A 13,776-nucleotide genomic window follows, 5' to 3' on the forward strand; every position below is an offset into this window, starting at 1 on the left:
ACACGCACACAAACAAACACTCATATACACACACACACTCACACTCACACTCACACACGCAGCCCTTACCTTTCACTGGGATCTCTGGAGACGACGCGACTCTTCTCCAGTAGGAACCTGTGGAGCAGTGCCCTGAGATAGAACATACCCAATGGATAAGACACTACATACACTCACACACACTCACAAACACTATACACACACTACACCCACTCACACACACTATACACACACTACACCCACTCACACACACTATACACACACTACACCCACTCACACACACTATACACACACTACGCCCACTCACACACACTATACACACTACACCCACACTATACAAACAATACACCCACTCACATACACTATACACACACTACACCCACTCACACACACTACACCCACTCACACCCACTCAAACACACTATACACACACTACACCCACACTATACAAACACTAAACCCACTCACACACACTATACACACACTACACCCACTCACACACACTACACCCACTCACACCCACTCACACACACTATACACACACTACACCCACACTATACAAACACTAAACCCACTCACACACACTATACACACACTACACCCACTCACACACACTATACACACACTACACCCACTCACACACACTATACACACACTACACCCACTCACACCCACTCACACACACTATACACACACTACACCCACTCACAAACGCTATACACACACTACACCCACTCACACCCACTATACACACACTACACCCACTCACAAACACTATACACACACTACACCCACTCACACACACTATACACACACTACACCCACACTATACAAACACTACACACACTATACACACACTACACCCACACTATACAAACACTACACACACTCACACCCACTATACACACACTACACCCACTCACACACACTATACACACACTACACCCACTCACACACACTATACCCACTCACACTCCCTCTCACTCACTCACTCACTCACTCACTCACTCACTCACTCACTCACTCACTCACTCACTCACTCACTCACTCACTCACTCACTCACTCACTCACTCACTCACTCACTCACTCACTCACTCACTCACTCACTCACTCACCCTCGTACAACTCCAGTGTGCAGGTAATGAGCCTGGATCAGTTTACCAAAGCGGCTGGAGTTATTATTCTGAGCCGTCTTAGCATGGCCAAATGCCTGAGAGAGGGACACACATTACATAACAGACATGGACCCACAATATACTCATAAATTATATATATTCACAAAATATTAATGCATTTATTGTCATGCCATAAACACCCCCCTCACAGGCAGGTAAACTCTACACCTGAAAACAGAACAGGCTTTAAATAAGCGTACAGTTGGGCCTAGACCAGCACTGCAGAATACCAGACCAGCACTGCAGAATACCAGGCAGTGCTGAGCATCGCAGAAACAGGCTAGGCTGAATCACAGTACCGAAGCAGCAATGAGGGCCTAAACCTAGCAACTAAACATAAAATAATATATTTGTTAAATTGGCAATAAAATCAAACCTAAAACTGGCTAACATGAAAACAATATTTAAAAAAAATAAGAATCAAAAATGGTTTGACAATGATTGTGTTATGGCTAGGAAGCAGCGGGGATTCTAATCAGACCACAATTCATAAAAAAATAAAAGACTTTAATAAAAAACAATTAAAGACAATCAGAACCCTGTGGACACCTTAATTACTCTGCAGGAGCTGAAACTATGGGCCCTGAAGGCCAGCCTGTGGACCTCATGGCATCTACACTGAGATGTTAAAACCCAGAACTACGCGAGGGCATCCTAATGCTCAATACTGGGTGTTTCTCAGCAATCTGGAACAAAGGCTTGATCAACCCTATATTTAAAAGTGGACACAAATTCGACCCTAACAATTATGAAGGCATCTGTGTGAACAGTAATCTGGGGAAGGTTTTCTTCAGTATTATTAATGCCCGGATACTGAACTTCCTTAAGGACTACGATGTTTTGAGTAAGAGTCAGATTGGCTTTTTACCAAACCATCGCACCTCTGACCATATTTACACCCTACACACGCTCATAAAAAAGCATGTCCACCAAACAAACATGTTTTGTTAATTTAAACAAAGCATTTGATTCAATTTGGCATGACGGAGTATTCTTTAACCCTCGTGTTGTTTTAAAGGTAAAAAATTACCACTATGTTTAACAGCAGAGAAAACGCCTTAAATTTTATTTTTTAAATGATAAACTTGAAATTTCATGACAAAGTTTGTGATGAGTGACAGGTTGTTTCTTCATACAAAATAGATTTGGGGTTTAAAATTCAATTAAGTTGCTTTATTTTAGGAGTTTAGTGAAGGCTGGTTTGTGAAGTGTAGCACACCACCAGCCACCACAAAAAGACCTGCCTGCCAAAAGAAAAAAAGGCTGTATGCTCACTGCAACCTGGCACAGAGGGAGACAACACTGTATGCTCACTGCAACCTGGCACAGAGGGAGACAACACTGTATGCTCACTGCAACCTGGCACAGAGGGAGACAACACTGTATGCTCACTGCAACCTGGCACAGAGGGAGACAACACTGTATGCTCACTGCAACCTGGCACAGAGGGAGACAACACTGTGTGCTCACTGCAACCTGGCACAGAGGGAGACAACACTGTATGCTCACTGCAACCTGGCACAGAGGGAGACAACACTGTATGCTCACTGCAACCTGGCACAGGGGAGACAACACTGTATGCTCACTGCAACCTGGCACAGAGGGAGACAACACTGTATGCTCACTGCAACCTGGCACAGAGGGAGACAACACTGTATGCTCACTGCAACCTGGCACAGAGGGAGACAACACTGTATGCTCACTGCAACCTGGCACAGAGGGAGACAACACTGTATGCTCACTGCAACCTGGCACAGAGGGAGACAACACTGTATGCTCACTGCAACCTGGCACAGAGGGAGACAACACTGTATGCTCACTGCAACCTGGCACAAAGGGAGACAACACTGTATGCTCACTGAAACCTGGCACAGAGGGAGACAACACTGTATGCTCACTGCAACCTGGCACAAAGGGAGACAACACTGTATGCTCACTGCAACCTGGCACAGAGGGAGACAACACTGTATGCTCACTGAAACCTGGCACAGAGGGAGACAACACTGTATGCTCACTGCAACCTGGCACAGAGGGAGACAACACTGTATGCTCACTGCAACCTGGCACAGAGGGAGACAACACTGTGTGCTCACTGCAACCTGGCACAGAGGGAGACAACACTGTGTGCTCACTGCAACCTGGCACAGAGGGAGACAACACTGTATGCTCACTGCAACCTGGCACAGAGGGAGACAACACTGTATGCTCACTGCAACCTGGCACAGAGGGAGACAACACTGTATGCTCACTGCAACCTGGCACAGAGGGAGACAACACTGTATGCTCACTGAAACCTGGCACAGAGGGAGACAACACTGTATGCTCACTGCAACCTGGCACAGAGGGAGACAACACTGTATGCTCACTGCAACCTGGCACAAAGGGAGACAACACTGTGTGCTCACTGCAACCTGGCACAGAGGGAGACAACACTGTATGCTCACTGAAACCTGGCACAGAGGGAGACAACACTGTATGCTCACTGCAACCTGGCACAGAGGGAGACAACACTGTATGCTCACTGCAACCTGGCACAGAGGGAGACAACACTGTGTGCTCACTGCAACCTGGCACAGAGGGAGACAACACTGTATGCTCACTGCAACCTGGCACAGAGGGAGACAACACTGTGTGCTCACTGCAACCTGGCACAGAGGGAGACAACACTGTATGCTCACTGCAACCTGGCACAGAGGGAGACAACACTGTATGCTCACTGCAACCTGGCACAGGGGAGACAGAGGCCCACTGCAACCTGGCACAGGGGAGACAGAGGCCCACTGCAGCCTGGCACAGGGGAGACAGAGGCCCACTGCAGCCTGGCACAGGGGAGACAGAGGCCCACTGCAGCCTGGCACAGGGGAGACAGAGGCCCACTTCCTACTTTCTTTCCCCACATACCTCTCAATCAGAAACCAATATTCTCCCAAATTCACTTAGGTTTTCAAATTGAATGACTTGCTATCAGAACGAAATAAACTAAATGATTGTGGGAGGGAGGACTCCACAGCCAAGGATATCTCTGCCAGCTAAAATTTGAGATGGGGGGGGGGGGGTGGGGGGGGACTAAAACATGTCTCTGTGGGAGAGATGGTAAAACACAGCTCTCTGTGGGAGAGATGGTAACACACAGCTCTCTGTGGGAGAGATGGTAACACACAGGTCTCTGGGGGAGAGATGGTAACACACAGCTCTCTGTGGGAGAGATGGTAACACACAGGTCTCTGGGGGAGAGATGGTAAAACACAGGTCTCTGGGGGAGAGATGGTAACACACAGCTCTCTGTGGGAGAGATGGTAACACACAGGTCTCTGGGGGAGAGATGGTAACACACAGCTCTCTGTGGGAGAGATGGTAACACACAGCTCTCTGTGGAAGAGATGGTAAAACACAGGTCTCTGTGGGAGAGATGGTAACACACAGCTCGCTGGGGGAGAGACGGTAACTCAGTGGTTTAGAGCAACTCAGGTTACAGCACGCTACCAGAGTGAAAAAGGAGGAAAGTAATAACTTTTCTGCACCCCCCTCCCCCCTACCAAAGCCCCTCCCCACACAGCCAGCCTTGAAGCATTCAGAAAGAAACAGCTGCCAGAGGCAGGTCAACCCTGATAAAGCATTAAAGCATTGCTGCCTCCCACATACCTCACCCAAAACATGGGGGGGGCTGGCTGATATGGGCCAATCAGGTAAAAGCGCCACAGGGAAAATCTTGGGAAACTGGTAGAACCTGCTGTCTCCTCACCCTGACTGCACAACAACCTTCAACACAGGCTACAGTCCCCAGCCCAACACCCTGACTGCATAACAACTCACAACCCAACACCCTGACTGCACAACAACTAACAGCTCACCTTCAACACAGGCTACAGTCCCCAGCCCAACACAGGCTTGGTTATGATTTGCACGTGACTGTACACTCACTGAGCACATTATTACAAACATTTTTACTTTATTACACCTACTTATTCAAGCGATTATGTGTAGCAGGTAATGTTGAGGTCCTTACCTCCAGCACAGGCCCCGCCCCCAGCATGGTGCGCTCCACCCCGCTGGCGTGGCCCTTTCGGCTCAGCGCAGTGAGGCAATGCAGCAGGAAGTCGGCGCTCTGCGTCTTCCCCGCTCCGCTGGGCCCGGAGAGCACCAGGCACTGGCTGCATCGCTGCTGCAGCAGGCCGGAGAAGGCGCGGTCGGCCAGGGCGAACACGTGTGGCCCCAGCTGCCCTGCGGCGTGCCCGTCGTACAGCTTCACGTGTTTGGGGTTGTACAGTGGCAGGAAGCGGAAGGGGTTCATGGCGACCAGGACGGGGCCGGCGTAGGTGTAGATCTGGTTGGCATAGAAACGCGTCCGCAGGTTCTCCAGGATTCCGGCCTCACTCAGGACGGGCAGGTCGCAAAGGTCAGCCACGCCCTGCTCCACGGGGTTGCCATGGCAGCGCTCCTGCAGGTGGAAGTATCCTGGGCTGTGGGGGGGCCACAGCAGGACCCTCTCCACGGGGCAGTCACCCCCCCCCAGGACCTGCCCCCCCACGCTCCCCCCCCTCACTTCCACCAGCTGGAACCGCCCTGCAGCCCCGCCCACCCCCAGCTTCGCCATGGCGTCCCGCACCACGCTGGTTGCCGTGGCGTCCCGCGGAACCTCTAGCGTGCAGCATTCCGCTGCCACCCGCAGTGGCCTGGGGTAGACGGACAGGATGTAGCCCCGCCCACAGGCCTCACCGTCCTCACATGCTGCGTCGCCATTGGTCACATTCATTCTGGCCCTCGCAGACAACCCTTAGTCTCCGGGGTCACCATCGGGCACCTGGGATACAGAGAGGCATTATGGGATGCCCTGGGTTAGTGACACATGGCTTAAAACAGCATTTGTAGGCTAATATTCACACACTCACCATTGTTCATATACAACCATAAGTACTAAAAATTCCTTTCTGTAAAAATAACCACTTCTTTCATCTCCTATTGGCCACAATCCCACAGTCACTTTCTCTTCCCTTAAAACACAGAGACTGTAAAGGGGCCGGACATACATTATCACAGAGAGGTGTATCCTCTACACCTCCACCCCATGGCTATACGAAGTAATGTAAATAATTATAATACCACACATCAAGTCAGACATGAAACAATGTCAGGATTGTATGCCCATGGTCTGGACCTCCCTCCTCAACTCCTCCCAAAATGTATCACCCACAAGTGAAGTGAATCATTTAGGAGAAGGAGGGAGACTGGGAGAGGGATAAGATTAATACAGGGATTAAGATGCAGACTCCTCACAGAACGTCCCGGGTCAGAAGTCAAACTCAGTGATGTTGGGTTATGGAGATGCAAACTCCTCACAGAACGTCCCCATTTGGGACTCGAGCCCTCGACGTTGTTGTTGTGAGGCAATGATGTTATTCTAAAATATCTATACAAATAATTATTTTAATAATTTGTGAAACACTTCGAAATATTGATAATAAAATAATGTTGGATGGCATAATTTAGCCCTGTTTGCGTTTCTTCTTTTTATGCAAAGAAGCAGAGGGGGGGTGCTTGAATTAATATTTGTTCATTATTTTCACAAAGATGATCATTTGAAAAATGTGTCTACTGGGATGGTTCCTGTTTCACCAGATCAGTGATAATGAGAAAAGAGTTCCTGTTACACTAGGTCAGTGATAATGAGAAAGAAGTTCTTGGTTGATATTCCAGGTTCAGGAAATATGCTGCAGCTGGTGCACTGTTAAACAGAGCCTATTTTACTGCTACAGAATACAGAGAACACACAACTGAATTCTTCTGAATTCTAACTAACCTGACAAACTGACTAATCTCCTGAATTCTAACCAATCTCCCGAATTGGGAGAGTTCTCATCTTAAATGAGAAGGAAAGATCCTTGTAGAGCCAATAGACAGATGAAACGAACTAACTGTAGGCTCTGCTGCTCTGCTGCTCTGAAAGGCTGTAAGTGTGTTCCACAGCAAGGTGTAGGTTTCGTCTTTTTAGCCGAGCTGAAGCCTAAAACCTGAATCTGCACCTGTGCAGAGATAAGAACTCACCTGGCCACGCCCAGAATTCCAGTGCAATTGGAATTCTGGTGACGGAGGCAAGCCTTCAGGCTAGCAGCGGGTCCTGACACGCTCCTAGCAGAGCGGCAGAACAGTACAAAACCTCAGCATTCAGCAGAACTGTGTGTGTGTGTCTGAGTGAGTGTGTGTGTGGGTGTGGGTGTGCAAAACAGCTCCTCAGCATTCACCAAAACTGTGTGTGTGTGTGTCTGAGTGAGTGAGTGTGAGTGTGTGGGTGTGTGTGTGTGCAAAACCTCAGCATTCAGCAGAACTGTGTGTGTGTGTCTGAGTGAGTGTGTGTGTGGGTGTGGGTGTGCAAAACCTCAGCATTCACCAAAACTGTGTGTGTGTGTCTGAGTGAGTGTGTGTGTGGGTGTGGGTGTGCAAAACAGCTCCTCAGCATTCACCAAAACTGTGTGTGTGTGTCTGAGTGAGTGTGTGTGTGTGTGTGTGTGTGTGCAAAACCTCAGCATTCAGCAGAACTGTGTGTGTGTGTCTGAGTGAGTGTGTGTGTGGGTGTGGGTGTGCAAAACAGCCCCTCAGCATTCAGCAGAACTGTGTGTGTGTGTCTGAGTGAGTGAGTGTGAGTGTGTGTGTGTGTGTGTGTGTGTGCAAAACAGCCCCTCAGCATTCACCAAAACTGTGTGTGTGTGTCTGAGTGAGTGTGAGTGTGTGTGTGTGTGTGCAAAACCTCAGCATTCAGCAGAACTGTGTGTGTGTGTCTGAGTGAGTGAGTGTGAGTGTGTGTGTGTGTGTGTGTGTGCAAAACAGCCCCTCAGCATTCACCAAAACTGTGTGTGTGTGTGTCTGAGTGAGTGAGTGTGAGTGTGTGTGTGTGTGTGCAAAACAGCCCCTCAGCATTCACCAAAACTGTGTGTGTGTGTCTGAGTGAGTGCGAGTGTGTGTGCAAAGCAGCCCCTCAGCATTCACCAGAACAAGGCAGTTCCAGCTCTTACTGCGGCTAAAGACCCCACCACAGCCTCCTGACCCTAACCAAAAGCACCCCACTCTTAACAGGTTCTCTGATTCTCCAGCCTTGTGTGTGACAGTGAAGGTTCTCACACCAACCCTAACAAAGCACACCTCATTCAACAGCTAGAGCAGGGCTGCCCAACCCTGTTCCTGGAGATCTACTGTCCTGTAGGTTTTCACTCCAACCCTAACACAGCACACCTCATTCAACAGCTAGAGCAGGGCTGCCCAACCCGGTTCCTAGAAATCTAATCTATCTACTTTCACTCCAACCCTGGATATCTCCAGGAGCAGGGTTGGGCAGCCCTGAAAAAGGTGGGTATCCGCATCGATTTAGGGTTGAAAATGATGAGCTGACGAGAGAACTATAACTCCACCCCCCAGCTGATGATGGCATCGCTCTATCTCTCAGTGTTCAATCCATAAGGATCTGCTGTCTACACTGCAGCGACTTTTATGCTCCCTAATAAATGTATATCTTCATGTGCACACCCTCTAGAAACATAACATAGCTTTGAAAGCTACTTTGGAGTTACATGAGGTGTATTTTCTTACTTTAAAACATAAAAATACTTTTCCTTTTTACTTTGCCAGCTACTTTATAACCTCAATAGTAACCTGTTTGAATCGCTGTGATAGATTTCTTATTACCATTACACCTCGCTGGCCCATTGAGGACAAGTTCCCCCTCAATAGCAGGAATGGACCACCAATACTGGTGCACAGACACAGACAAACACGCAGACACACACACACCATACATGCAGACAAACACGCGCAGACACACATACACTCACACACACACTCACTCACTCACTCACACACTCACTCACACACTCTCACACACACTCACACACTCACACACTCACACACTCAGTGTGGCATTCCTTTTGCTTGCGTCATAGGGCATAAGGCACAGAAGTCTGGGTTTGCAGTATTAACCCCTTTATAAAATAAGTAATTTCATCAACAGTGCCCTCAGCCTCTCAACAAACCCCGCCATTTTGGGCACGCCTCTGTCTGAGATTACCCTGCTATTGGTGACATGTGAACTATTGACTTACAAGTTAACAAGTACATCAATGTACATGTTCAAAAACAAACCAGGCCATTTTACACACAATTCACCCCTCAACTGCAAACTAGCTGAACAGAAAATCAGGTCAGGGCTGCAAAACATTGTGATATTACAAGTGGACATTTACCAGGCAGCAAAAGGTGCGGCTTATAACTTCACCTGCACACATTTCCTGGAAGCAATAATACCTTGGGCTCGCGCTTTGTCCGTCGCTGCCCCTTTTCTTTCATTGCGTTCAGAGTTACATAAACAACTCACCGCGTGACATTCGCACGACTATCACAGGCCAACAAAACAACATCGCGATCTAAATACTGCGTCACGCTTAAATAGAAACGTTTACCGCCCGGCGCGTATATTTGCATGATCCATTCTGAGCGCTGATGCAAATATTCACTGTTCAGCGCCGCTGAATATTTCTTTGTTACTTAGATGAGAGAAACGACCTAAATACCGGATATCCGTTTACTTTTATAAAGTACCCTTGTTAAAAGTACAATCTCGAGGATTAAATATTACCTAGGTCCTGCCATTACCACCTCCAGCCCAAGCCTGTTGTTTCCCCTGAATGCGCCTGAACTTTAACACCCGAACGATCTGAATACGACAAAATGTGCCTCCCTGAGCAAAGTCAGTGTGGAGGTGAAGCCTGAAAAGGAATGTCTTCCTAAAAATTATGTTGGCGATATTTAGTTGGCAATTATCTAACCCAATAGCACACGCATAAGTAATATAATAAATACATTAAAAAATAACATGACTTACACTTACCCTGTTTCAGAGTGTCTTCATCTCAACCTCATCTCGCTCGTATATCGGAACGAAATACTCCGAAGTTTACTTTCTCTTCCAAAAGACAAATCAGTAGGCTACAGGTAAGCATGCGAACGTTCCCACAATAGGCTACTGTACAGGTAGGCAACAAAGTTTTCGGAAGTGTTGGTCTGGAATAACAATCATGGACTGTAAAAGGAAACCTCTGAAAAGCCTGCGAATTAAACGCGTTTTTTAAATTTATTTAAGAAGTTGCTGAACAAATCACACCTTGTTTAAAATGTTTCTGATCTACAGAGATAGTCTTTTCGGTTTGCTATATCAGGTTTGCTGCTTCCTTGTGCTTCTCGGGTAGCGTAAAGAAAGCTGAGCTTCACGTTTCTTTTCTCCTTGCTGCCAAAGCGTACTCGTCGATAATTGGTGTATACCTGTTACGTATAGCCTGAAGTCCCTCGAAATGCTGTTTACGTAGAGAAAAGAAACTAGAATAATAGGCGTCAAAGCAAAGTCAAAGTAAATATTATTATCCATCAGCGCCCTCCACAGTGTGTTCGGTAATACAACCGAGCTCATATTACTTATGGAAAATGGCGGAATGTTACAGAATATTCATCTTCACTTACTGAGTGGTGTTTCTGCGGTCTGATCAATACAACATTTTGTGTAATCTTTAAGGACAACACTGCTTTCTGTTCTGTTCAGATCCGTCAGCGATGCTCATCTGAACTGACAATGATCAATCCATTTGCAATAACATAACACAGATCGATAGACAGATAACCCTAGAAAATTAATTATGTTCATATTTGATATGAACAACTTTAATTTTGTTCTTCCATGGATCCACAGTTTATTACAGACACTGTTTTTGAATACTTAAAAGTAAGCTCTCTTCTCAAATGTATTTGAGAAGAGAGCTGGAGGGCCACAGTGTCTGCAGGTTTAACTCCAGTCCTGAAGTAATCAAGTAAGATTTAGAGTAAGAATCTTTTTTTCTATGGCGCTAGTGTGAATGGAAGCAGCAACATTCCTAGATAAAGTATGTAAAGTAGGTAAAATGCACAAAAGTGCACAAGGTTCTGGTACCATTTCTTTACTGAAGCTGTCCTTTCTATGATAAATATGAGTCATGGTGCCATTTAGTAGCAAGTTTGTTTTCTTGTACAGATCAGTGTTATACACTGTGGGCTCATTGCATAGACTGTAGAAATAAAAATATTGTCCAAGTGTTTCCCGATGCTGCCATATTGTACGTATTTGGCACACGTATTGTATGTAAGGTGGGGCAGTCCCCTTAGCAGCCTGAAATGCCAACACTAGGGCCTTGAATCAGATGCGTGCAGCAATAGGAAGCCAGTGGAGGCCAAGGAGGAGTGGGGTGACATGAGCCGACCTGGGCTGACTGGTGATCAGGCGGGCTGCAGCATTCTGGACCAGCTGGAGGGGCTTGATGGCATAAGCTGGGAGACCGGCTAGGAGGGGGTTGCAGTAATCCAGGCGGGAAATGACGAGCGCCTGGACTAGGAGCTGGGTGGCTTTCTCCGTCAGGAGATGACGGATATGGCGTATATTGTAGAGGAAGAACCTGCAGGTTCTGGCAGTGGAGGATACTTGTGGAGCCAGGGTGAGGCTGTTATCAAGAGTCACCCCAAGATTCTTTGCCGTACGGGAGGAGGAAACTACAAAGTTCTCAACAGTCAGTGAGAGTTGTTCTTTTCCGGTCTAGTGACAGTACGTCAGACAACCCCCGGGTACTGAATTCAAGCCTCAGTACACTGTGAAGACAGTGAAGCATGGTGGCGCAAAAATCATGGTTTGGGGATGTTTTTCATACTACGGTGTTGGGTTTGTATACCACGGATCGTGGATCAGTTTCAATACATCAGAATACTTGGAGATTATGTTGCCATATGCCGAAGAGGAAATGCCCCTGAAATGGACGTTTCAACAAGACAACGACCCCAAACACACGAGTAAGCGAGCAACATCTTGGTTCCAGACAAAAAGGATTGAGGTCATGGAGTGGCTAGCTCAATCTCCCGACCTCAATCCCATTGAAAACGTGTGGGGTGACATTTAAAATGCAGTTTCTGCAGCAAAACCCAAAAATTCACAGGGACTGTGGAATGTAATTTGTTCATCCTGGGCTGATATACCTCTTTCTAGGTGCCAGAAGTTGGTTAACTCACACTGCTATTTATTTGAACACAACTGTATATACACTCCCAGAGCACTTCATTACACCTACTTATTCACGCGGTTATCTAATCAGCCAATTGTGTGGCAGCAGTGCAATGCATACAATCATGTAGGTACAGGTCAGGAGCGTCAGTTAATGTCCACATCAACCATCAGAATAGGAGAAAAAATTTGATCTAAGTGACTTTGACCATGGGATGATTGTTGGTGGCAGACAGGGTGGTTTGAGTATCTCACAAACTGCTGATCTCCTGGGGTTACTGATCAAAGCTGACAGGAAGGTGACAGTAACGCAAATAGCCACACATTACAGTGGTATGCAGGAGAGAATCTCTGAACACACATCATAACAGAAGAGACTACGTGCGTAGTTTACTCTATATATGCGCGAAAGACGGCGAATCAATTCACGTACATATACGGCTAATAGAATACATTCAAATGATAAGAAAGCAAATATAGAAACACAGATTCACAATAACAGTTAAGACTAAACTAAACACTGGCTATGCCTGAATGTTTGTTGTTGAGTCTTACTGAGTCCATACGCATTGCTGGATCCAAAAGATGTGCTGTCCTTGTAGGAGCTGCGATGGTGCTGCGAATGATGTCCTGGAGAGAGTTCAATTTGCGAATTCCGATCAACACATTCAGAGGTTGTTAACAAGCTGCATCGTAAAAAATATTATTATGTTTGGTCTTACAAAATAAGATTTTGTGATTATCAATTTTTTATTTTTATGCTGTATCATTGTGTAAGTTTCCTTTTCACATTTGCAAAGCAAACTGTATGCTGTGTGCAATTGTAATTGCGTTCCAGTTCAGACAATAGAAACTAAAGTACGTACATCCCCCCTGGAATAAAATTTTCCTTGTGGTCCCTACTATAAGCTGGCTTCTGCATTCTTAATATTTAATATAGGGGTTACATCACCCTTCTGGATTTCCAGCGTGGAAAAGTCAGGAAAGCCCACACCCCTAATTATAAAACAAGAAATATCCATGTGGCAATGTTTAAAGCTGTGAGAAAAACAAACACACACTAAAAAATGTGCTGGTCAAATACAGATCAGAAAAACAATGTAAAATAATCACTTGTAATTTTGTGGAGCCTTAACTGAGTGTATAAGTCTTTTCTCATCTTTGGAGTTATAAAATGAGAATACTACAAAAGTACACACACACACACACACACACACACACACACACACACACACACACACACACTTTGGACAAAACAAGGAAAATACCCAACAGGTTTGAGAAGTGTGAACAAGAGTCGGTATAACATGTACTTATGCCACACAGCGAGGGCTAAATTTAGGGAAAAGGGAATGCTACAATTCACATTAAAAGGATTACTTTTATATAAAAGGATATATTAATGAGCCTTTAAAGCGAGTTTAAGTTGGAATATACGAGGACGATAAATGCACAAGTCGGAGAGAAGGAGTTGTCATCTCTGATCCACACTCCGGAGCAGAAGGTGGCGGTAATTGACCACGAAGTGGTGTTAAACCAGCGTA

General features: G+C 46.4%; 1 protein-coding gene across 1 annotated transcript in view; it reads right to left on the reverse strand.

The window, feature by feature from the left end:
• Positions 1–5,743, reverse strand: part of LOC133129019 (unconventional myosin-IXb-like) — a gene marked incomplete at its 5' end in the record, with an annotated part of 59,057 nt that extends 53,314 nt beyond the window's left edge. Inside the window, 3 exons of the mRNA XM_061242823.1 lie at positions 70–132; positions 1,117–1,211; positions 5,183–5,743. Of these exons, the coding sequence (XP_061098807.1) occupies positions 70–132; positions 1,117–1,211; positions 5,183–5,743 (719 nt within the window). The remainder of the gene's footprint in view (positions 1–69; positions 133–1,116; positions 1,212–5,182) is intronic.
• Between the last annotated feature and the right edge of the window lie 8,033 nt (positions 5,744–13,776).

The sequence above is a fragment of the Conger conger genome, chromosome 5 (assembly GCF_963514075.1).
Source record: "Conger conger chromosome 5, fConCon1.1, whole genome shotgun sequence".
In the NCBI taxonomy this organism is placed as follows: Eukaryota; Metazoa; Chordata; class Actinopteri; order Anguilliformes; family Congridae; genus Conger; species Conger conger.